Genomic DNA, 23,757 nt, shown 5'->3' on the forward strand with positions numbered 1-23,757 from the left:
CGCAGCAGGCCCCGGCCCCCCCGCAGCAGGCCCCGGCCCCCTAATGAGGTGCAGATTTTTTTTTTTTTATTGTAACGATAACAGATTTATTCTTTCAACCACAAAAACAACTCTGGAAAGAAGGTTAATCTCTCCAGAGATATTACATCTTGCATTCTGAAACGGAAAATAGCTTTGTTTGTTTTTTACTGAAAAACCCCAGCATTGCTATAAAGGGGAAAGGCTTCCACCGCAACGGCTTTGCAAGAAGCAGGTATGTGGAAACTTTGGCCCCCGAAGATGTGGGCACAGATGCAGAGACAAATGTTTCACTAGGGATGACATTTCATGTATTTCGTTCTCAGTAAATGAACGCTTTTCAAGAGGAAACTGGCACAGTTGTTCTGATCCACATCAGCAACACCTCCGAGCAGGAGAAGATTATAGATACCATGAGGCTTGTTTACATCCCTCTCTGAATTCTAGACGTATCATACGTTCTTTAAACCACAGGCGCACACAAAAACTCCTGACACCAACAATAACCCATGATTAAAGCTTTCCAAAATGCCTGCTGCAGATTACCTACCCGTAAATCCTGTTCTTACCCAGCCTAACGCTTTCCAAAGCTCCAAACAACCAGTGCAGAGCAAGCTCAGGAATGTCCTCATCTTAACCCATAGCACCAGCAATTCCTCCATTTCTATCAATAATTTTGAATCCAAATATCCAATGTCTTCTTTGGAAGTCACCCTAGCTGACCCTGCGTTACTTTTATCTGCACAGGTTAAGTTGCATTTCTGTCCAACACAATTCTCCGCTTTCCCTCCGTATCTTTCACCAGAGTGAAGTTACTCACCCCAGTGACACTGGCTATTTGCAGAGTCAGATTTTAATTTAACTTTTGAATGTCTTGGCCACTTTCCCCTGTTCTCAAGTGCTTCCAGAATCAACAAAAAAAAAAAAAAATCCTGTGAGTGTAGAGAAAATGTCAAGTAGAATATTTTAGAGCCAGCAACAACTTTAAAAGGGGAAAAAGAAACCTGGACTTTGAAACGACAAACCCACTGTAAGCAGTGCAGGACCCCAAGAGCATTTCTAAATTCACCGTGGTGCTGCAGGTAGGGTGCAGCCACCCTTGTTTAAAGATTCCCTGGAACATCCTGCTCTGCTAGCTTCAGTGCTACTTTCTTTTATTTGTGCCTGAGATTTCTGTTTTGAAGTGCGCATCCTGTGGACTGCACTGAGAGACGCTGCAGTGGTACGTCACCGTTAGCATGTCGCTGAAGTCCTTGATATATGAGCCTGGAGCTGGGACCCTCAGCGCCAGCTGGGACAGCCTGGTCCGTGAGGGGGGATCCTGACTGTCCTACGTGCATGGCGCTCGATAAAAGACGCCAACTGTACCCACACTTACTTCTGAATGGCGTTTCTTGTGAAAGCAGCAGGCCGCTCACCCATGGCCAATGCACAAAGCCAGAGGCATGAGAAAGCCGTGCGTTCTCACCACTTGAGACTTTCTCTCGCTCACAGGCACTGGCTACTCAGATGCACTAATTCATGAACTGAAGAAGAACAAAATAGCCTCCATTCACATCCCAGCAGACTGACTTTCAGATAGCAATCAGTGCGTCATTGACAGAGCCACACTTCAGTGTTCTGGAGGCCATTACCACATCAATGGCGTGGAAGTGGTCTTTCTTCTCTCTTTCAACAAAGCTTTGGCAGTGTGGCTCCCTGGGGCATGTTCACACTACCTAGCTCCAGCTTTGTGAATCAGGAGACTCTGCTTCCCCATCTCCCCGTGCAATCAGCTCTTCCAAAAGGCAATTCAGAGGAGTCTAACTTAGGATATCACTTGAAGGGATCAAGGCAAAGCAACTCTTAAAGCCAACTTGCCCCTGTACTGGGGCTCCTCATAAGGAGCTTATTGTTCCTGGGCAACCTGAACGAAGCTGCTGGCTTGTGATGAGGAGCGAGGAGAATATTGTGTGACGAGACGCATCTGCCTCCATTTTTCTCTCTGCAGCTCAACCTTGCCAATGCAATTTCTCCTTCAGAAGTCCAGACACCACTACCAAATGGCAGCCAGAAGAAAAAAACCTTATCGCTCGTCTGTTAAAATTTGCCTGGCTGACTGCAGAGCCAGCCGCGTTTCAGCCAGCAGGTTGAGGGTCCAGTTCTGGGCTCCCCAGTTCAAGAAGGATGAGGAGCTACTGGAGAGAGTCCAGAGGAGGGCAACAAAGATGATGAGGGGTCTGGAGCATCTCCTCCCCCTTTGAGGAAAGGCTGAAGGAGCTGCACTTGTTTAGCCTGGAGAAGAGAAGGCTGAGAGGGGATCTCATCAACATGTACAAATATCTTAAGGGTGGATGTCACGAGGACGGAGCCAGACTCTTCTCAGTAGTGCTCAGCGACAGGACAAGGGGCAATAGGCACAAACTGAAGCAGAAGAGGTTCCAGTTGAACATGAGGAAGAACTTCTTTACCTTGAGGGTGATGGAGCCCTGGAACAGGCTGCCCAGAGGGGCTGTGGAGCGTCCTTCTCTGGAGATATTCAAACCCCGCCTGGACGCTGTCCTGTGCCCCCTGCTCTGGGTGACCCTGCTTGAGCAGGGGGGTGGGACTGGGTGATCTCCGGAGTTCCCTGCAAACCCCTTCTGTTCTGGGATTCTGTGAAGTGATTCCTTGAATACTCCCCTCTGTTCTGCACTTGTGAGACCACACCTGGACACGGTGCCTAGTCTTGGTACCCCAGTGTAAAAGAGATGCTGAAAACCAGGAGAGAGTTCAGTAAGGAGCCACTGAGATGGTCAGTGGGTTGGAGCACTTGATGTAGGAGAGGCTGAGGGAGCAGCCCTTGTTCAGCCTAGGGAAGGTGAAGTTGGGGGATATGGAGGAATATAATCACTCTCTTCAATTTTATTATGAGGGATCATAGAGAAGATGGAGTCAGGTCCTTCCAGAAATCCCCCCTAAAGGAAAAAAAAGGTGACAGTGAGAGTGGCTAAACACTGCAACAGGTCCAGAGGGGCTGTGGAACCAGGCAGGGCCCTGCAACACCTTGTCTAACTAAGTTGGCCCTGCTTTGAGCAGGAGAGCAGAGAAGAGACCTCCACAGGCTCCTTCACACCGAAATGAGCCTCTGGTTCTGTGATTACCTCTGCTGTGCATTCCCCAGCACTGAGCCTCATCTCCACACAGACAGGTGGCTTCTTGCAGTGACTGCTGCTTTCAAGTTACAGGCACCTCCCGGGCGAAGAACACCCAAGATCTCATCTACCCAGAATACAGGATGGTCCTGATCATGCTCAACAATACTACACAGAGATCCAAATACATTTCCTGCATTGGGATTCCTTCCAAATTTCTGTCAGGCAGTCCCTGAGGGAAGTCATTCATCTTTGCCAGATGAAGTCATCATGTCTCCAAAATCTGCTCATACTGCCGCAGATGAGAGAAGGTATACAGCAGAGGTAAAGAACGAACTCCGCTTTCAAAGTCAGATCTGAAGAGAGAGTATTTTTAAAATATATTAAGCAAGATGTTGAGACTTTTTTTTAAACACAGCATTGGACATCCTTCACACAACCTTCACCCAACTCACAGAGCCATGTAATAAAGTGTCTGCTGGCAACAGCTCCCCTTCACAGGGCACATGACCCTTCCTGCTTCGGAGATGAAAGGCTCTGCACACAACGTTTTACTTCAGTGAATCTGACACGATCCTTACCAGATTTCACTTCAGTAGCTGACCAGAACATGGATATCAATGTTTTCTTGGCTGGAGAAGGCACAAGACCAGACAGAAACTGAGGTTTAATGGAGAAGGTGTAATACTCTACAGTGACATTGCTCCTAACTGCCCAAGCGAACGCAATTCCCCAGATGCTTCAGGACACGGGAGGTTTAGTAAAGAGGGCACCACAATACATCTGCAGGATGGTAAAGCTCAGCACTGACACTGAATCACATCCCCCACCAGCACACAAATGCAGCCACTTAAATGCTGTCCTGAAAAAATTGGCTTTACTGTCTGATTAACCATCGCTGCTGCGCTTGCAGGACGGCATTAGCGAAGGGATCCAGTCCCTCCACTCCTGTCACTGTGGACTTCAGACAAATCTCCCAGGAGGGAAGGCAGGCTGAGGCCGTGCCACTTGTCTTCAGGGTCACAGATCAGTTCATGGTCTTGTTTAGCATCGTTGGTGTAGCCTGATACTTTGGGGACTTTCCCAGTGGGAAGATCAGAACTTTTCTTTTTATTTTAACCCACAATTAACTCACTTTCCTCAACTGCATCCCACAACAACTCCAGGTATGCTGATACACAAAATCAGGGTGCATTCACCTGCGATAGCTGCTCTCCCCTCCACTACTCATTCAGGGAATGTCATAGACAGCATGTCTTTAACGAGCTATAGTGCCAGGCTAAGCCTATTAAAAAAAAACCCAAACCTTCGGAGAGAGAAATAATTGGATGCCATCCATAAAAAACAAAACTACAGTTCCTTAACAAATAGACCAAGGTAACTTTACCCCACGTGCTTTTTAAGGTATAACTTCTTTTTCCTTCACTTCAGTGTGAAGTCTGTCCTGAGTGTCTGTGCTTCTCCCCAAAATCCCTTTCTCGCAATTGCTGCAGAGGCGCCTTCTGAATTCTAACCTACCCCTGGCCCCAGCATTGCTGAATATTATTCATCCCAGGGATCAGCAAAGGACCAAGGACTTGTTCTGAATACATAAGCCACAGAGTTTTGATATGCTTCCAGATTTCTCACACCTCTTGGTCCCACGATGGCAGGCTGGAGATATTTTCTGGGAGCATTCCAGCACTTGGCAAGACTGAAGATGAATGGGGATGGGGAAATTGGCCAAACTCTTTCAGCGCACAAAGCAGTATGTTACTTATCACAGTGGACGCTTTGTCTATGTCCAATAGCACAGCGCGTTGAAGACAAACTGGCAACCCTTATCTTCCCAGTGTATTTTGAAGTAGTGTTTATCTGTACGCCTTTTGTCATTATGTCACGCACACACGAACGAAGTGCCGCTGTGGCAAATGGCAATTTGCGCTCTCCGGTTTAAGAAAGTGAGGGCCCTCACTGCATTAGGTGACCTGCAGTGCTACTGAGATTCACTGAGCCTGCTCCTCATGTGACCCCACAACATTTCCCTGGTGTCTCAAGCCTAAGAAGGTTTATACAACTGCCAAGCATTTCCATAAACTTTCTACAAAAGTCACCATTACATAACTCTATTTTGCTTTGTGTCTCGAAGCACGGAAGTGCTCACGAGGGAAATACGATGCTTTCTGTGAAGCCACGAGGCAGCCTGGAGGATTATTATCAAACATAATTATTCCAAAATCCAACTTTGCAAAAGTGTGTGACATCCACTCGTATCACAGGATCTGTCCGCAGGAGCTCCACTCCAGCTACAAAAGCACAGCAAGGGACCGCAGCAACAGCCGCACACTGCCCGAGAGCGACAGCATTGCGGGGACGGAGAACCGGGGCACTACTTCCCCACAGTCCTGCGAGAGCTGCAGATGTGTAAAGAGCAAGAGCCTGCAGGAATGAAACCGCTGTGGCTGTGTCTCCACTGCTGCTGCTAAATGAACTCGCAGAATTACACTTAATCAGTTTGCCAGGATGCACAGGAGCTGAAGCCACCGTGACGCCTTCCCATTTGTTCTGGATAGCCCTAATATTAACCCTAACAAGCCAAACCAGTCTACAATTAAACCAACCAATCACTCAATTAAATGTTCCCATGCCCAGTCACATACATAATGAGAATTCATAAACTCCATTTTCCTTTCCAAAAAGTCATGGAATTCCAGCACATTTACACCCCAACAGGGCGGGAGGATTTACTGCTTGGGTCCAGGCTGTGTCAGCTCCCACGGCCGATGCAGACTTTTCAGGAGGAAGGATCTGAAGATGGGGGGAAGAGCATCAGAAACCCCTTTCTCATTCTCTCCCTACCCCATTCTCCCTGCTTAGGTCAAATTCCAAGTTATGAGGCCAAGCAACAAAGCAGGAATCTCCTGTTACTTGGCCCTGGCTATGGATTATTTTATCAGCTTTCTACAGGGGTCCTCCTACACCAGGATGCATCATTACTCTGCCTGCACTTACTCGTGATGTAAATCTGCATCTGTAGATTCCCCACAGATCTGCACTTTTCTTGTGGGAATAGCTGCATGAGAGAGTGGTCATCAAAGAGCTCCAGGTTCTCACCCGTATCACTACCTTAATTAAAAGGCCTGTAAGCTCTGAAGTGGAATGAACTTAAATTCTCCCGTGTTCGTTGCCAAAGAACAGAAGCGCCAAGCTCATTTCTTTGCTTTCCTTATAACCCAGCCCTGACATTAGACTTCTTCGGTCTCTTCTCTGCTGCTGCCACCTTCCTTCTAAGCAGGTCTGTGATTGCTCCTAACCTGCCTTTGAAAGCCCTTTGGGCCACACTGAAACTTGCCAGCCGTGCTCACTGTGGGCTATTTTGTTCATCTTCCTGAGCCTCACTGTGCCTTGTATTCACCCCTAGCGCTCTCCCCGCTCCGCTCTGCTGGTGGATCTGTTGCAGCCCAGGCTTGCTTCAGAATAGTTAGGAACTTGGCTTTAGGTTCTTTTCTAAGGACATGCTAATGTGGCATTCCCAGCAGGGGACATTTTTCTATTTACTAAAGTCTTCAAAGTGAATAAGCAAAAATCTTGACGATGGGAATACTTGCTCAGGAGCACTAACTCTTCCCATCATTAGTCTATGAAAAACAGATGCCCACAGGAAAAGCACAGGTTACCACTTTTTTCTGTTTTACCATGCACAAACCTCCGCTGGCTCATAGCCAAAGCAATCATAAGTATCTTTGCAGGACCATTACCAAAAGCAAAGCTTGGCAGTAGATTTTTCTCTCCTTTAATCTCTTTTGGTACATTTAAACTCCCGGTGTTTTTTGTTCTGAAGGAGAAATGCTTGAGAGGGTTGACTGAATGAACCCTGAAATTCACACCCTGGCAAATTGGACTGATTTCCTAAATCCATAATTACAACATTCCTCAGAGATACGCATTCTTTCAGAGCAAACAAGAGAAGATTAGTTTCCTGTTTCTTCCCATTTACATGACTTCTCCGTAAGAGGAACTTTTTTTGTTTCTAAACAATCCTCTGTTTATGTGGTTCTCTTCTTGGCGGGGAACTGGCAAACTAATCTCGCCTAAAAGTATAATACAGCCAAACTATCAATTGCAAATAGCCCAGCCATCTTTGTGCCAGGCAGCTGATTTGCACAAGCCTTTAGAATCCAATATCTATCTGTGGAAGCATTCAGACAGGTACTGATCGATTACGGGGTTTCTAAATAATCCAGGATGATTCCTGAATGGCCAGATAGTTTTACTGCTGACTGGGTAAGAACACAGGAGTGGATCTATGCATGTGAGTGAATATGTACAAGGCTTAAGACTTGAGAAAAACTAGGCAAATGTAGCCCCCTATATCTGCATGTCCCCAAGCATGCAGAAACTACCGTGGGGCAAGAGCATTGCCTTGCCTCGTGCCCCAGGGCTGCCAACAGGAGTTCTCTCCCGCTCACAAACAGAATATGTGTAGACCCCTGTTGACGACCTATTTGCTTCCTGCTTTTAAAAAAACAGTGAACGCACCTTCTCCTTCTGTGCTAGCAGGCAAGCTCCGTGTCCCATCCTCCTCCTCTTTGCCTTTCCCTCTTTCTGCTGGACCATGAGCCAGCAGGGTGCCCTTGTTGCCAAGAAGGCCAATGGCATCCTGGGGCACATTCAGAGCAGTGTGGCCAGCAGGGCAAGGGAGGTTCTCCTCCCCCTCTGCTCTGCCCACTGAGATCCCACCTGGAGCACTGAGCCCAGTTCTGGGCTCCCCAGTTCAAGTAAGATGAGGAACTCCTAAAGAGAGTCCAGAGGAGGCTACAAAGATGATGAGGGGACTGGAGCATCTCCCCTGTGAGGAAAGGCTGAGGGAGCTGGGCTTGTTTAGCCTGGAGAAGAGAAGGCTGAGAGGGGATCTCATCAACACATACAAATATCTTAAGGGTGGGTGTCACGAGGACGGAGCCAGACTCTTCTCAGTGGTGCCCAGTGACAGGACAAGGGGCAATAGGCACAAACTGAAGCAGAAGAGGTTCCAGTTGAACGTGAGGAAGAACTTCTTTACCTTGAGGGTGATGGAGCCCTTGGTACAGGATGCCCAGGGGGACTGTGGAGTGTCCTTCTCTGGAGATATTCAAACCCCGCCTGGACGCTGTCCTGTGCCCCCAGCTCTGGGTGACCCTGCTTGAGCAGGGGGGTGGGACTGGGTAATCTCCCGAGGGCCCTTCCAACCCCTGACATTCTGGGATTCTGTGATTTGACTGCTTTACATGAGGCTGTCTCCATTTTTACCTCGTGGTACACAGCCCTACAGCTGATGTAGTTTGGAGTCAGTAACAGGTATCCTGGAAACTACACCTTTAGACTCCTGATGTAGCTTTTAAGGAGCTTGGATGTCCCACATGTTCCTATAAAGTTTTGGATTATGGTCCTTCCTGTAGTTTCTTACGCCTAAGATGCTTCTCCCATGTGGCTGAATTAAACACACCACCAGGGCACATCAGTTCAGCCTAACCGCTTGATGATGCTCTTAACTCTTTAATCTAACCCTGACCTCTCCACCTACAGCCGTAAGCCAATTACCCTCTTTTTTTATACCATACCAAATCTCTTTCTGATGAAGCTGTGCTTTCGAATGAATGCACGCTAGTGACAGAAATGTAATTGTACTGCTTAGCAGCAAGCTAACCCTGTCTGGCTGTAGAGGATTTAAGGGCAGAAAGCATCTCTAACATACCAAAACAATTTAGAGGAGATTTTTCTTTCTCAGTGTGTTCTCTCCAGTTTCTTTTCTTCACTCTCCAGTACTTAGTATGTCTGCACATAAAGGCTATTTGGCCATAACTTTTAAAACCGAGGTCCTGAGCTTTCTAGGGAATTACTTGCTGATACCTCGCTGAAGCAGAAGACAGCCACCGAGCTCCCCAAAGCTTCTGCTGAGTCCTCAGAGCTTGGCCCTGTAGATCCACACTTCAGTAAATGTGAGCTGATTTTCCAAAGTTATTGGACAAACACATATTCCATCACTCTAGAGACATTTCTGGCTGATTTTTTAAATGTTTTTGACATTTTTTACAATTTGGTAGATAGCACAATGGCAGCTTTTCTTGGCTTCTTTGTACCTACTGCAAAATGTCACCAGAATTCATTAGTATTTCGGTGCTTAACCACACTTTACTTATCTAGAAATGGATGGGTTCATTATAAATAAAACAATCATAATTATCATTAGGCACACTAGCCCTCCAGGTCTTACAGAAAAAAATCTTCTCTAAGCCACGCAGGAGGTACATGGAGGTATTTACATTACATTTAACTGGATATATCATCCTTTGATGGACTTTTCTTTATATAGCAAGGCATGGAGCACACCACACATTTGGCTTTTCCCATGTATTTCTCCTACAACAGCTGTGGGTTTGTTAAATGAGAAGTTCCATTTGTCTTAGACCTACAGCACTAACTTCATTAGTACAGATGCATATTTTACTGCTCTCTATCCAGAAAGCAGAACGTAACTGAAGAATCACGTTATGCCTTCCCTGAGTCAGTCACACATGTGCCTGTTTTCTGCATCAGCCATATAGAATCATAGAATCACAGAATCATGGAATGCTTTGGGTTGGAAGGGACCTTTAGGGTCACCCAGTCCAACCCCCCTGCAGGAGCAGGGACACCTTTAACCAGATCAGGTTGCTCAGAGCCCCATCCAACCTGGCCTGGAATGTTCCCAGGGATGGGGCCTCCACCACCTCTCTGGGCAACCCATGCCAGTGTTTCACCACCCTCATTGTAAAGAATTTCTTCCTTATATCCAGTCTAAACCTACCCTGTTTTAGTTTAAAACCATTGCCCCTTGTCCTGTCACAGCTGGCCCTAGTAAAAAGATTTTCCCCGTCTTTTGCTTTGCAACTCTGATGTTATTTCAGCTATCAATAAATATATGACACCATTTACAAACTGAACTGAAAACCAGAAGGAAATCTATACTTTGCCTGCTACTTTTATTGTCTAGTTTTTCCATGGTTTAACATTCCCTTAGGTACAATATGCTTTTACATCACGTTGTGGCTATATGTTCTCCCCAGAGACCTCCAACAAGAATAGTAAATCAAAAGACAAAGGCACGGGGCAACAGCAGAGGGATTGCCAAAACACTCCCACCACCACTGAGATCCTGCCCAGTCCCTGAACAGGGGACAAAACGCAGGAAGAGAAATGAAAGGATCAATGGCAGCAACAAGTGGACACTGGGGGAAGAAAGACTGCCAGTTCTCAGCTGATATAAAGCAATTCCCTCAATCCTGGCTTCACAAGACAGATACCAGATCTTAAACCTGTCACTGGTCCAGGTCTAAATACCATCTATTTTGCAAAAGGGAAATGGAAAAGAAAAAAAACAACCTTGTCTTTTCTAAACGGCAGCTGCGAGGAAGCTGCTTAAAGTTGTGGAAAGAGAAATGCAATTCTTTTGTGGATAGCTTAACAGGCAAACTGTGGGCAAAACAGAGACAAGGAGCAGTGTCTGCATGTTCATATACACCCCCATGCTGGGAGCTACCAGGGCTGGCGTGGGACAGCTCCTCAGCTCAGGCACCCTCTGCAGTAACGCTGCACAACCATGACAATTTATTTCAGCTGATGATACCTCCCCGAGACTTTTACGTCCAGAAGGAACAAAACCAATCACCCACTGGTTCTAATTTCCTGCTAAAAAAGAGGCCATAAATACCAGCAAGGGACTCCACACAACTGCTGGTTAAACTCGTTTTGGTTTCTACCTTCCAGGAAAACAGCCAGTCTAGATTTGATGTCTGAGTGATGAAATCCATTATATCCCTGAATAAACAGCTCGCTCAAACGCGGAGCGAAGGATAATTTGACATGCAGACTTATACTAAAAGACACGTTGTTTATTAATCACCTCCTGAATATCATTCCCATTTGCATTGCAGAGATTGCTTAATTCCCTACAGATATTAAGTTCCTTACACTACAGGGATGTTGCTGTACTCAAAACAATCTTGAGTCAATTTGAAAGTCTGCCTAAACTCCCGAGTCCTAGGGAAGGACACGAGATGTGGATATTTGCAAAGTGGCCTTTTTGACCTCTTGTCCTTATTAAAGATTCCCCAGAGCAGGATTACTGGCCAGGTGTTCTGGCCACAAAAACATTAAAAAAATAATTGCATTCTGTCCTTTAAATTCCCCTTAAAAATTACCTCCTTGAGGATAACAGCTATTCCATTTTATTCCAGAGATAGTTACATATGAATTGAGGTCAAAATGGCCCTGTACAGAAAGAACACGTTACGATCCTGGCCTCAGTCATTGAAGATGTTTGCCATTTAGAAATTAATGGGTTAAATAAATACAATTACATCAACTCCTTGCTGTAGTGTAAGATCATTTACTCCTATTAAGGTCCAAGAGTCGTCAAAAGTTTTTCAAATGTATTACACATAGAGGAGGGCACTTTACTTCTATGACTTCTGTTTGGGCAGATTTCTGAATATTATCTGAATATTAACTGTGAAGCAGTATAATGACCCTAGAATTTTAGTGGAACTAGAGTTACACATTTGCTATGAATGACTAGCACCTCACCCCTGGTTACCCAGAGAACGAGCTGGCACAGTATCTGATTTTCATGGTCAGAAATTTTAAAACAAATAAGTTATCTCACTGTCCCAGCTGGAGAAGGAGGGGAGATGAGCTGCAGCCTCTCCTGGTGCTGAACACAGTGAACAGCTGGCTCTGGCGGTTGTCTGTTCCGTTCTCATGCAGGGCCCGAGTAGACGCAATAGCTGAGAAACAGGGGCCTGAAAACACCAAGGGCCACTTTCGGAGATGGTGTACCCGCAGAGCCTCCTCCCCAGTCACACATGTCAGAATGAAGAGCATAATGGTTCCCACCATGACCTGGCAAAGAGCTGATGAGCCACAGTTCGCCATGAGCACCCAAAGAACAAGCAACATCTTTTCAAACACCAGCACTTTTTCTGAGCATTAGTTTTGGAAACTAAATTTCCCCCATGCAAACACTAGCACAGGAATTTTTTTGATTTAGCAACAAAAGGCCCCTTGGCTCAAGGTCAGTAAAAGTGGAAACACCGTTTCTACCACTTAGCTGTCCCAGGCACCTTGCAAAACACACGGCTGTAACACTGACAGTCCTAAACAAACCAACTGGTTTTAACCCTGCTCAACACCGATTCTAGTTATTGCACCAAATGAAGAGCTATGTTGCTGTGCACCATCACCCTGGCCTCCTCCATGGGAGAAGGAATTTCGTAGCAGTGAGTCCAAATAAACACATATATACTCCTTGGGCCAAAGTACCCTGAGATAACATTTTAATCTGTACCAACTGGTTAGCTCTGCTGCGGTCAAACCATTCCCTGCAAAAACACTTTGGACGTTAGAATCACCAAGCAAGGGCGTGTCTTCTGGGCTCCAGAAATACCCGTAATATTCTGTCATTCCCCCTGCACAACTACCCCAGCTGCTCCTCGGCAAGCTGAGGCTGTCTCCTGTGGGTGGCATCGGGGCCTTGCAGCCCCCCAGGCAGCTCTCCCCTTGCTTGGGCACAGCTCCCACCTGGAAAGGAGCAGGCCTGAAGGGGAGTGGGTGACCATACACCTTGGGTGCCTTGGCACTAATCAAGCCAGCTGAGTCCTGAAGGGCACCATTGCAAGATCACCCCCAAAACATCAGCAAGAACACTGCACACTCAAAAGTGGTGCAGCAAAATATCGGACCCTCCTATTCTCAAGCCCCTCTGTTAAACCAGGAGAATTTCAGGTCACCACAACACGGGTGTCTGGTGCTGTTTGAGATGTCCTTGGGCTCCAGCTGCCACCCGAGAAGGGAGCGCTCCCTGGTAGGTCCCTTGCCAGCCTCGTCCAAGTATCTCGATACTATGTGACATCTAAAACACTGGTAGAGCTGCTTCTCTACTATGCTCCTCACAGATATTACTGTTCTTTGTGTGTTCACTTTTTGAAAGCTTGGCAGATGACTGAAAAATGCTTTTTGGTGTCAAAGTGATTTTGTCCTGCAGAAGTTCCAGGGCAACACCAGCATTTGATAAACCCCTCTTGCTGCTGGCCAAGTGCTCTCTGAGTTGCTGACAGGACGGCCCTTCCTCAACACAACTGATCAGTGTCATGCATCGGCTGCTCTAGGGCTGCTCTACCCAATTCTACCATCTTTATGCAGCTGATTAAAGCTATGAAAAACATGAAGTATGCAAAAATGGAAGCAGGAGGGCACACAGCAAAGCAGAAAATCGGCTCAGGCCCTGCCTCTTTTTTTTTTCCCTGCCTATCTACCATCAATATCCTACACACCTTCCCCTCTGCTTGTGAAGACAGGCACTCACCGGCGTGTTTCCATGCAGCTCAGAATCAGTTAGGCAAGCATGAATAGCAATGCAGCTGGCACGGCGCAAGAAGAGTACTCTTCCCCTCCCTCTGCCCTCCAGGTATCTCTGCTTGGAGAGGACCATACACAGGGCAGCTCTCCTCCTGGGCTAAGCAGGCTTGCCAGCAGGCAGCTGCAATCAGGGCACTTTCCCTGGGGTATGAAGGGTTTTGATCCCTTTGCTTTCCTTCCTGCCTCCTCTGCCTGCCTACGGCTGCCATCCCTGCCGGCACAGCTGCAGTAGGGATCACAGCAGATCAGCAGCGCAGGCGCTGGCAGGCGAAGGGGGCAAAACCAGTTTGCTACAGGGCTGGAAACAGGTTCTGTTGGCCCCACAACCAACTACCCAGCTTCTGCCTTTTGTAGAAGCAGTCAGGATCACACCTTCGGTTCATCCCACAGGGCAGGGACAGGAAAATTCTGCACTTGTACTGCTCAGGGCAAACAAAAAGAAATGCCAGCCCAGAAATGTCTGCATGGCCAGCACCACTGAGCAAGGAGAGACACCGCTGCCACCAAGGCTCTCAATATCTATGTCATTTAAGTCTTTTATTACAGCAGCAGCACAGAATTAAACAAAAATGGGCTTTAAACCTGTGAAGACTTTCAACCTCTTCGGACTAAAAACCGAAATAAAAATCCAAAAATTCTGACTGAGAGTTTGCCATTGTGGAGTCTTTTGGGAGTTTGGGTTCCCATTCCCCCAGGTGCCCTGGGGTCACACTGCATCCCACCCTCTGCTTCCTACCTGGCGCAATGCATCGTTAATTCTGCATCACCAGGCAGAGCTCAGGAGAGACAAGTTGTGAGCCTGAACTAAACATAGGAATGGGACATACAACACAAATGGCAACTCCCTTCAGCTCCACAAGGAGCCTAAGGGATTTTTTTGGTCAAAACATGTCAGGTCATAGGAGAAGCTCTGAGTGGAAAGTTGAACATTTCCCTCATGTAAAGCCCAATCTTTCAAAAACAGTAAGTCCCAGACAACCTTAGTTTTTGCACTGAAGATAAAACTTGCCCAGAGATCCCTTCTTTGTAACTTCTCTTTCATTCAGTGCAGTCGCTCTGCCAGCAGTGCGACGCAGAAGCCTACCTGCACATACGATTATTTTATTTTCCTCCAGATGCATAGGTATAGATTCCGATCGCTTTAAAGTGATGCCAAAGACAGTAATAGCTGATAACACTGAGTCAGGACTGATAACAGGCAAGTTTAAGCACTACTCATGTGATAATTACATAGTTGTGAAAAATACATAAGCTGGCAGCACACAGAAAATACAAAGTTTCGAATACTTTGGGAAAGCAAGGATGACCTTCTGCCATAGCGCACCATGCAGTCGAGCTCTGCGTAGCTCTCTAGGGAGCTGTCTTACCAAGCACCAAACAAGCACTTTTCAGAGAGCATCTATTCCAAATCTATTCTCATCCCTCCTGCCTCCACAAGCAATTGACATAGATGATTGCAGATCGTGTCAACTGGGAGGTTTTTCCCACTACAGCATCAACAGAAACCCCTTCACTGCCTACACCAAAGTACATCCAGAAGTTGTGGTGATGACATCACACATGGCTAATCCCATCTCAGGTCTCGACCCAGCAAGGCACCAGCACTTATGCTGGCCATTAAGCTTGTGAGAATCAAAGGGAACCCTGAAAAGTTCTTTCACTGGATAAGATCACTGAGATCAAGAAGCAAGACCCCTTCCTTTCCTCACAGAGTCTGGCCTCTCGCACGGGTATGATAAACTACACACAGAAGTCAAATACTCAAAGAATCCCAGAATCCCAGAACAGCAGGGGCTGGGAGGGCCCTGAGGGGATCACCCAGTCCCATCCCCCTTCTCAAGCAGGCTCACCCAGAGCAGGGGGCACAGGACATCATCCAGGCAGGGTCTGAATATCTCCAGAGAAGGAGACTTCACAGCCCCCCTGGGCAGCCTGTTCCAGGGCTCTATCACCCTCCAAGTGAAGAAGTTCACCACTGAAAACACTCAGTAGGTTTAACAGTTGCCACAGAATCATAGAATCATTTAGGTTGGAAAAGACCTTTAAGATCATCAAGTCCAACCATTACCCTAACCCTGCCATCCCACCACTAAACCATGTCCCTAAGCACCTCGTCTGCCTGGCTTTTAAATACCTCCAGAGAGGGGGACTCGACCCCTTCCCTGGGCAGCCTGTTCCAGCGCCTGACAACCCTTTCTGTGACGAAATTTTTCCTAATGTCTAACCTAAACCTGCCCTGGCACAACTTCAGACCATTCCCCCTCGTCCTATCGTCTGTTACCAGGGAGAAGAGGCTGACCCCCACCTCACTACAGCCTCCTGTCAGACAGTTGTAGAGGGCGACAAGGTCTCCCCTCAGCCTCCTCTTCTCCAGACTAAACAACCCCAGTTCCCTCAGCCACTCCTCGTAAGACTTGTGCTCCAGCCCCCTCCCCAGCTTTGTGGCTCTCCTCTGGACATGTTCCAGCAACGCAATGTCTTTCTTGTAGAGAGCCATGAAGCACTGCTGGGCATTTTATCCATGATCTCTGTCTTAAAAAACACATCCTCATGCTTTTTGAATTGTTCTTTTTTCTGCTGACCCATGAAGGAAAGAAGAAACACCTCATGTTTTAAATTCAGGCATTGTGCTGGTGTGTACAGACGGTGCCTAAGATCTCAAATGCATGAGCTCATTTGTCACCAGACTGGCCTGCTACCACTCGGAGGCCCACACTGACCATTCAAACAGACTTTCAAAGCAAGACTCTAGCCGGTGGTCAGAAATCCTTAATGGGTGCAGAATTCAAAGGGAAAGGAGTTACAGAAAGGCAGCAAACGCTCACCATGAGGTTGCAATTCCACAGGGATATCATGGACACATAAATAATCACTAATGGCTTGTTACCATGGAACTTCTTGATATTTCATTGTCACATATGTATTGTAGCATCAGGCCAAAACACGGTTGCTTGAACTCTCCTGTTTACACATCAAGAAAAAAACCCACTACACTTCCTCCTGTGTTATTAAAATGACTTGTGTCCTACAGCACATGACGTAGATGTCACAATCTTTAACAGTCACCTGATAAACCTCAACAAAATGGTCACAGCGGAGCATGCAGGGGGAATCTAACGTATGTCCCAATTCACTCACATACCTTGTTAGCTGCCTGAAGAGAACTCTCTTTCCCCCCCTCCATGTAAATCAACATAAATATTACATAAAACATAAACATAAATATTTTTAGCCTTTGTAGTAAGTGCATGAAAGTAAAAGATTGTACTTGATAGTCTTACATAAATGCTCCAGCCAAACTAGAGCATTTTTAAAGATATAACAGGAATTAAAATGTAAATTTTCTTCCTTGCTCTTCCCTGCATGTAAAATTTTGCTATATGCTTACAAAGCTATGAGAAAGTGCAAAATTGTAGTAGTAAGACTACAATATCCAGAGCTGGATATTCTGAACATCTTAAAATAATCTCCAAGCAAATAATCTGAGAAAAGAGGAGCGGGAAATCCATACTCACCTGAACGTGATCTGTCCAGTTCTCCTGAGTCATGGTTTTCTGAAAAGACAAAATGACTTCTGAGCCACCTTGGGAAAGGCAGAACGCTGCATGCAGCAAGCTACAATTTAACACACCATCTTACACACTGGTGTCAACCGTGATTGAAGAATGCGTTCGGGAGCACACGGGCAACCTCTGTGTCTCATATGGCACCAGCCGGGGCATGGCAGAAAAACACAGCTTAGATGAAGTAATTCAGACAACAATTCAGGCTTACGCTACAGCATGTCAGACAAAAAAATTCATATGCAATGGAAGTACACAGGCAATGCAGGCCCTTACCCAGCAGTAGCCCAAACTCCTGTTATTACCCGGAGCTGGGTCCTGGACTCATTTGCAGAAAACTAATCGCTTGACAACACTTGTCAAACTGGAGAAGCATTTCTGAAAGCCTCAAAGCTCACATGGTGCTCTTGCAATGACAGACATCGCTGACACAGGCCATGGTCTAGTGGAACGTGTAGATCACTGTTGTTGCCTTTACCTCAGCTTTGCAGTATGTCCATGGCCTGTTCACCCCAACAGCTAGCCCAGCGGAGAGCCATCCCCATCGGCTCCAGTAAAGGAAGTGATCTCAGGGATTATCTGCAAGGCTGAGCCCTCAGAATATAAAAATACAAACTTTTCTCAACAGCCAAGTCATGAAAAATCCTCTGGAATCGTGAGGTCTGGGAAAGGAAACTAATAAGTTAATATCCCCAGCCCAAGGTAGTTCAGAGCCAACCGTGGGGAGAAACTCGGGATGGGAACTACTCTCCACTCTGCCAAGAACATAGGCTGCATGAGACTGAGCAGCCACTGAGGCCCGAGCCTCGCCCCCAGTTCTGGCAGAGGGAACTATGATTACCAGTGCCACTTTTCTGGAAAGGTACAAGAGCAAACAGGGAGTAAGAGCCTCAGAGAAAACAACTTTGAGATATACAAGCATGTAATTTAAATACTACTGAGATAAAGGAGCCATTTAACCAGACCTCATACACAGCTGAGAATGGTAAACAGAGAACACCAAAGAGCTCTCAGACGGACGAACTGTGTCCAGAAACAGCTGCCAAATGTACCTTAATGGAAGTAACTGGCCAGCCTGGATACTTTAAATCAAGAAAATACTCCAAAACAAAGAAAATGGAAGGCCAGAGACTGCAGAACACCAAGATCAAGAAGCCATTCCACTCTGCTAAAAAAATACACCTGGATGAATACTTTCTACTCTCTCACTGTGGATGACCAAGCTCTTTAGAATGATGTCATCCAACATTAAAGCTTTGAGATGCAGGACATTGAAACTCTCGATCCTCCCCAGGTCTTCTGTCAGTGGATCTGGCAGGCAGCAATGGCAGATCAGAGACTTCACTGATGGCTCAGGAGGTCTTGGAAGCAGAACTGGCAGCGCCAGAATGGTGTCATCAGATCACCACCACGCAACCCCATCTTCGCGTTCAAAGTACTGGGGGGTGGGGGGGTCAGAAAAATCGCATGCATCTGCCTCCTCCTGTCAGAACATCAAACGAATCCTCTTTTGAACAAAAGAACAGGCACTTCTGGAGGAGGTGTCTCATTTCCTGAAAACTGGCTCTCTGAAGACCAGATCAATAGTACTGTAGGCACATCTAAACAACCTGTTGGGCTCTGTTAAAACTCTGTTAAAAAAGGAGAAAGTCTTCTATAAGCTGCACATGAAACAGCACTCCCTGTTTGGCAAATACAACTTGATCATTCAAAATTCAAGAAATGGAATAATTTTGCTATGATATTCAGTCTCTTGTGGTCCTCACCCTTCACACCTGGATACAAGTGCAAGCTCCTTTTTTCCAGAAGAGGCAGAACAAAAACTTACTCTCAGCTGGTACAATCTGTCTCCATGCACAGGATAATGACGAATGCCAGACCATGAAGAGAAGCACCAAAACTGCCCTGCTGACCAGAAGCAAAACGTGCTCCCCAGTGCAGTGTGCCCAAGAGCATCCATAGGGCAGTGACTCGGCTCAGTACACCCGTGAGACGGGAGGAGAAACCACAGTCAAGTAATGCTGCAGACAATCAGCCTCCAAGCTGCGTCCTAGAAACCTGCTCCTTAGAAAGGATTAATGGCATCTAATTATTTCTGCAAGTCCTCAGTGCCAGGACAAGTACTAGTGTAGTCGGAAAGAGAATTCGGAGGCCGGACAAAAGTAAAGTTAGTTCAAAGAGTGGTTCAGAAGCTGACAGTACTACCATTTTGCTCAGCAGTAGCAAGGTTGTTAGCACAAAAAAGCTTGTGTTTTGGGCCATACCTATCACAGCCAGGCCGCAAGTACCAAAGCGAAGTGCCTACAAAGAACCCGGCAATGCAGAATGCCTAAAACCTAGTGTTCTTAACAAAAACCCAACACACAACCCCCCCAAAAAACAAACCCAGCAAAAAACCCTTCAGCCAGCATGCTCCTGCTTATTTGAGATGGCTGAGAGAAACTGCACGTAAGGGGAGCATACCCTGATGTACCTACCTGTGTCTTGGAACACCACTGAGGATGCTGAGGTGAACAAGCATCCAGCTCTGAGCAATCACGACACCCAGTCATTAGAATATGAACGGACAAACAAACTATTCACTCCCAGAAAAAACAGGTCCAGTGGCAGATCCAATGCATTTCAATACAATAATAGTCACAAGGAAAACTCGCTCATATACTATCAATACTTTTCAATCATATCAATTCTGTTATTCCAAATGCAAAATAAACAAAACACCTCATTCACCCCCATGCCACACAACACAGAAACGTACCTCAACAAATCTCTTGTAAAAGAGGTAATTCAGAGTTCTCAGATGCCGCTGATTTATGACATTGGGGCAAAGAGCTAAAAGAAGGAAAAAGACATTTAAATATACAGCACAGCTGAACTTCCTCACAGTTTTACTGTGTAGACATTACATTTTTCCTTCCCCAGTTTCAAACGGGGTATGTGGAAGGCAGGATGCCATCACACTTGGAACAATGACGGACAGCCACACACCTTGGCAGCTTATCTAAACTATAAACTGTTATTTACACTTCCAACCATGATTAGCAATGCTAATCCTCTGGTCTGATATCTCTGGTTCTACCACCCTGGAACGATAAGATCCACTTGCTGGTTCAATGTGCTTCACAGTCAATGACTTCACACCTTTAATTAGGTAGCATCCTCACACAGGCACCACCTCCAGTCTCTAGAGGCTGCATTCTTATTATTTAATTGGAACCTGTGCTGTTAATTCATTGAAGCCGTTTTGAACATGTTACTCAGGGTGCAAACTTGTGGCTAAAGTTTATCCAATAAAATGTATCTCCATGAAAGAGACTCCACAGCCATACAAGGAGGGAGGTGACAATTGTTTTGCTGAGCTAGCAAACAACAGTTGTGTTATTATTTTTATTACTGTCACCTTCATTAGATATGCCTCATTACAACTGCAGAAAACAAGATCTTCACATGGCACCTTGTTTTGAAATCCAGCGCAAAGAGAGATAAACGCAGAAGATAAAATACATTAACTAGGATTAGCATACGTATCTGTCAGTTCTTGCTAGATGCTGGTATGCATGTACGGGGAAAGATTTAACCAAAGCCTTCACTGGGGTTGCAGTGGCTAAAACCCTCTCACTGGTAGTTGGAAGGAGCAGGACCAGCAATCAGAAATGGTCACAGAAACCAGTAAAGGGAAAATTCCCTGCAGCCTCCCTCAAATCAGCAGACAGTGGGAGTGTTACCGACTCAAAGGGCCTCGGAGCTCAGCACTCTCCGTGCCCCACACATGGCATGCCTGAGGATTAAAAACTGAGAGAACGAAGGAAGATGTTTGAATACCAGACCCTGGCATCAGAGGGGTATGAATTGATGTAGCACTGGTTACTGCAGCCTCTTAGAGTCTCCTGAAGCATTGCTTCATAGCTTGAACATTTCCATCTCAAACAGAAGTGTGTAAAGCTGTTATTTTTAAGTTAATCTTCCACAGTGTGACAAACATATCCTTGCCCTCAAAGGATCTGAGGAAATTATTGCAATTACCCTGCAGGATATTATCCCAATAAATATGGTGATCTTTCCTCTGGATATTATCCCAGTATCCAGAGGAAAGATCATCAGCTCATGGAAAGCAACACTCTTTAAAGAAGGTAAGATCATCATAAAAATTAAAAATGTTACCACCTAGCTTAAAGATTTCAAAGCACTTCAGAAAGAAACACAGCTCTAGGGCGCCCAAAAGAGCCATTCAACCTTTTTTTCCTTCTAGAGGAAATATGCAAAGCACAGGACTTGGCAGAACAGAGATTTTAAGCGCTCAGCTATCTGTGCAGGAAGTAGGATGGAGGAACACAGACAGACTGGGATATTTTTGAAGGCACTAGTGACATCTTCTATTCTGATGGAGCAAAGGAACCGACTTTGAATCCAGTTTTCTGTATTTATTACAAAAAACAGAGAAGGATTAATCGAAAACATGAGGGTGAAAGGTATCTTGGTAGAAGAGACAATGAAATGAAGAGCTCAAAGCTCTAGGGAAAGGGAGAACAGTGAAATAAAAACAACCAAATGGACTTCAATAAACGCAGAGAACTGGCAGGTAAGACTTCATGTGCAAATAATTTGTAAGGGGAAAAGGAGTTAAGAAGAGCTGGCAATGGAAAAATTGGAAGTGAGGTAAAAGACTTAACTGCTGAATCAGAAGCTTTTACTGATCTCAAACACAAGGAAGAAGTTAAAAGAACGTGGAAACTGGATCACATGCATGCAAAGGACAGCACAAACACATAAAATCAGAAAGCCCAAAGTGAACCATGAGATGCATCTACCAAAAGCCATACAGGTGAGAGAAATTCCATATCGCCTTTTGGAGGAAAAAACTGACAAAAATCTGATGGCAAGGCAAGAGAAGAATTGGCATAGGTTGTATAGCGTATGGCAAACTTTCCACCTTGGAAGTCTTTAGGAGTAGGTTCCACCTTCCATGTGTATCAGAAGTAACAGAAGGAGCCCCTTCGGGGCAGGAGGGCGATGACGGAGTCTTCCCCAGACCTTTTCCCAGAAGTTTCACGACCATTTGCACCTTGTATTTGCCGAAATCAAAGCACTTTAAGGCAGACCTTCCTCGAGGTCAAACACCTAGCTAAGCGAACAGGAGTCTGAACTTAGGCCTCCTGAGCCAAATCCAATGTTCTGTTGGTCAGAGGAAAGGACAACATCCTAAGCTTTTCAGAACAGGGACCATCCATCTCTTCAGTGTTTGTACAATGGGGCTTTGGGATCCTGACTGGGCTGTGGAGCACAGGTGGAATACAAATGGTCTAATACTATGAAAGCATCTCTCTGGGCATGTGTTAACTCTCACCCTGGCAGTTGCACCACAACAGTGCTTTATCTGAGCCACATTTCACATCTGGGACTGACTCAGAAGCAAAAAATCCAGGCTGCTCTCAGCCATTAGCAGAGAGTTAGCGGCTGTCAGCAACACAGAAGTAAAAATGGAATCTGTTTGTCATGCAGGCTATGAAACCCACAGTACACGGTTATTTCACTCATGTAATGTTGGCAAGATGTGTCTACTGGGGACATGGTGCAATAGCTTTTTAGGTGTGGTGCATGCCTACCGCTCCCAGGAGATATGTGATGCCTCCTGAGCTGGGATGTGGATGCAATCCTCTCTTTACTCTGCCCTGACAGCTTGACTTCTATTCACAGTGAGACTCCTTTGCACTGTCCGGGCAGAACAGAAGGTCCCTGACAAAGCATACTTTTTTGGGGGACAAGGTAAAGGAGCCTTTTTAAAATAAAATCAGGGTACCTGAAACTCTAGAGGCTTTTACCCTGGTATTGCTAAGGATTGCTGGGGAATCCGATGAGAAGCAAGCTGTGCATTAGCCTCAGCGTATTGAGATTAGTCCCTGAGTGAGAACTAGTGGAGGGTAGGGCTGGGCTCAAGAAAACCTCTTCTTGTTGTATCCTCAAAGATGCATCAGTGTCTCTTGTAAAACACTCTGTGCCACTCCAGGTCAGGTTCAGTGGTCCTCAGAAAGGAAGGTGCAACAGCAGAAGCCCCAGGCTACCCCTAAACCGCTGAGGTCCCTGCTAGCTTGGCTGCCTGGAGCACTACCTGACTGGAAGAAGAACAGAGAGCATAGCACAAGGGTTTTGATCTAAAATAAAAAAATGCTCTGGTGTGGTCTTTAGACACGTGTCTGGATAAGGTGAACTCATGCTCAGAACTGCAAGGGTGGTATCAGCTTTTTCAACAGAAAGCTTGGAGCTGCTGGCCAGCTTGTCTTGGTCTACAGCAGATCATATTCTCCTGCCTGTACTTCAGTAGATGAAAATGTAGCTGAGAAGGTAAGGGCCCCAGAAAGGACCCTGGCACCTTCAATGCCCTTCCCCTTCAGCACCTTGACTTTGTGGCCACAGCCATGCATAGAGGGCTCCTATCTTCTGATGTCTGAGCCTAGAGGTTCTTCTCAGTCTCAGGGCTATATAGAGATGTGCTGGTATTTAACACAAGAGCTAGAAAACTCTGAAGGAAAATCACCATGGAAGTAGGGGGAAACAACACTGGTAAAGCAAATGGAATGGAAAGGAATAGCCTTCTGCTCTGTTTTAATGAGGAAAAGGTAAAAACATTTCACATTTCCTCCTTTCCAAGGCTT

The 23,757-nt window shown here is 46.0% G+C and overlaps 1 protein-coding gene across 1 annotated transcript in view; it reads right to left on the reverse strand.

Annotated features, from left to right (window-relative positions):
- Positions 1-23,757, reverse strand: part of EXD3 (exonuclease 3'-5' domain containing 3) — a 116,772-nt gene that overhangs the window by 33,930 nt on the left and 59,085 nt on the right. The window contains exons 9-10 of the mRNA XM_035891884.1: positions 19,866-19,939; positions 17,060-17,098 (exon numbers count right to left, since the gene is read on the reverse strand). Coding sequence (XP_035747777.1) covers positions 17,060-17,098; positions 19,866-19,939 — 113 coding nt within the window. The remainder of the gene's footprint in view (positions 1-17,059; positions 17,099-19,865; positions 19,940-23,757) is intronic.

Source organism: Egretta garzetta, unplaced genomic scaffold, assembly GCF_000687185.1.
Source record: "Egretta garzetta isolate BGI_Z169 unplaced genomic scaffold, ASM68718v1 scaffold143, whole genome shotgun sequence".
NCBI lineage: Eukaryota > Metazoa > Chordata > Aves > Pelecaniformes > Ardeidae > Egretta > Egretta garzetta.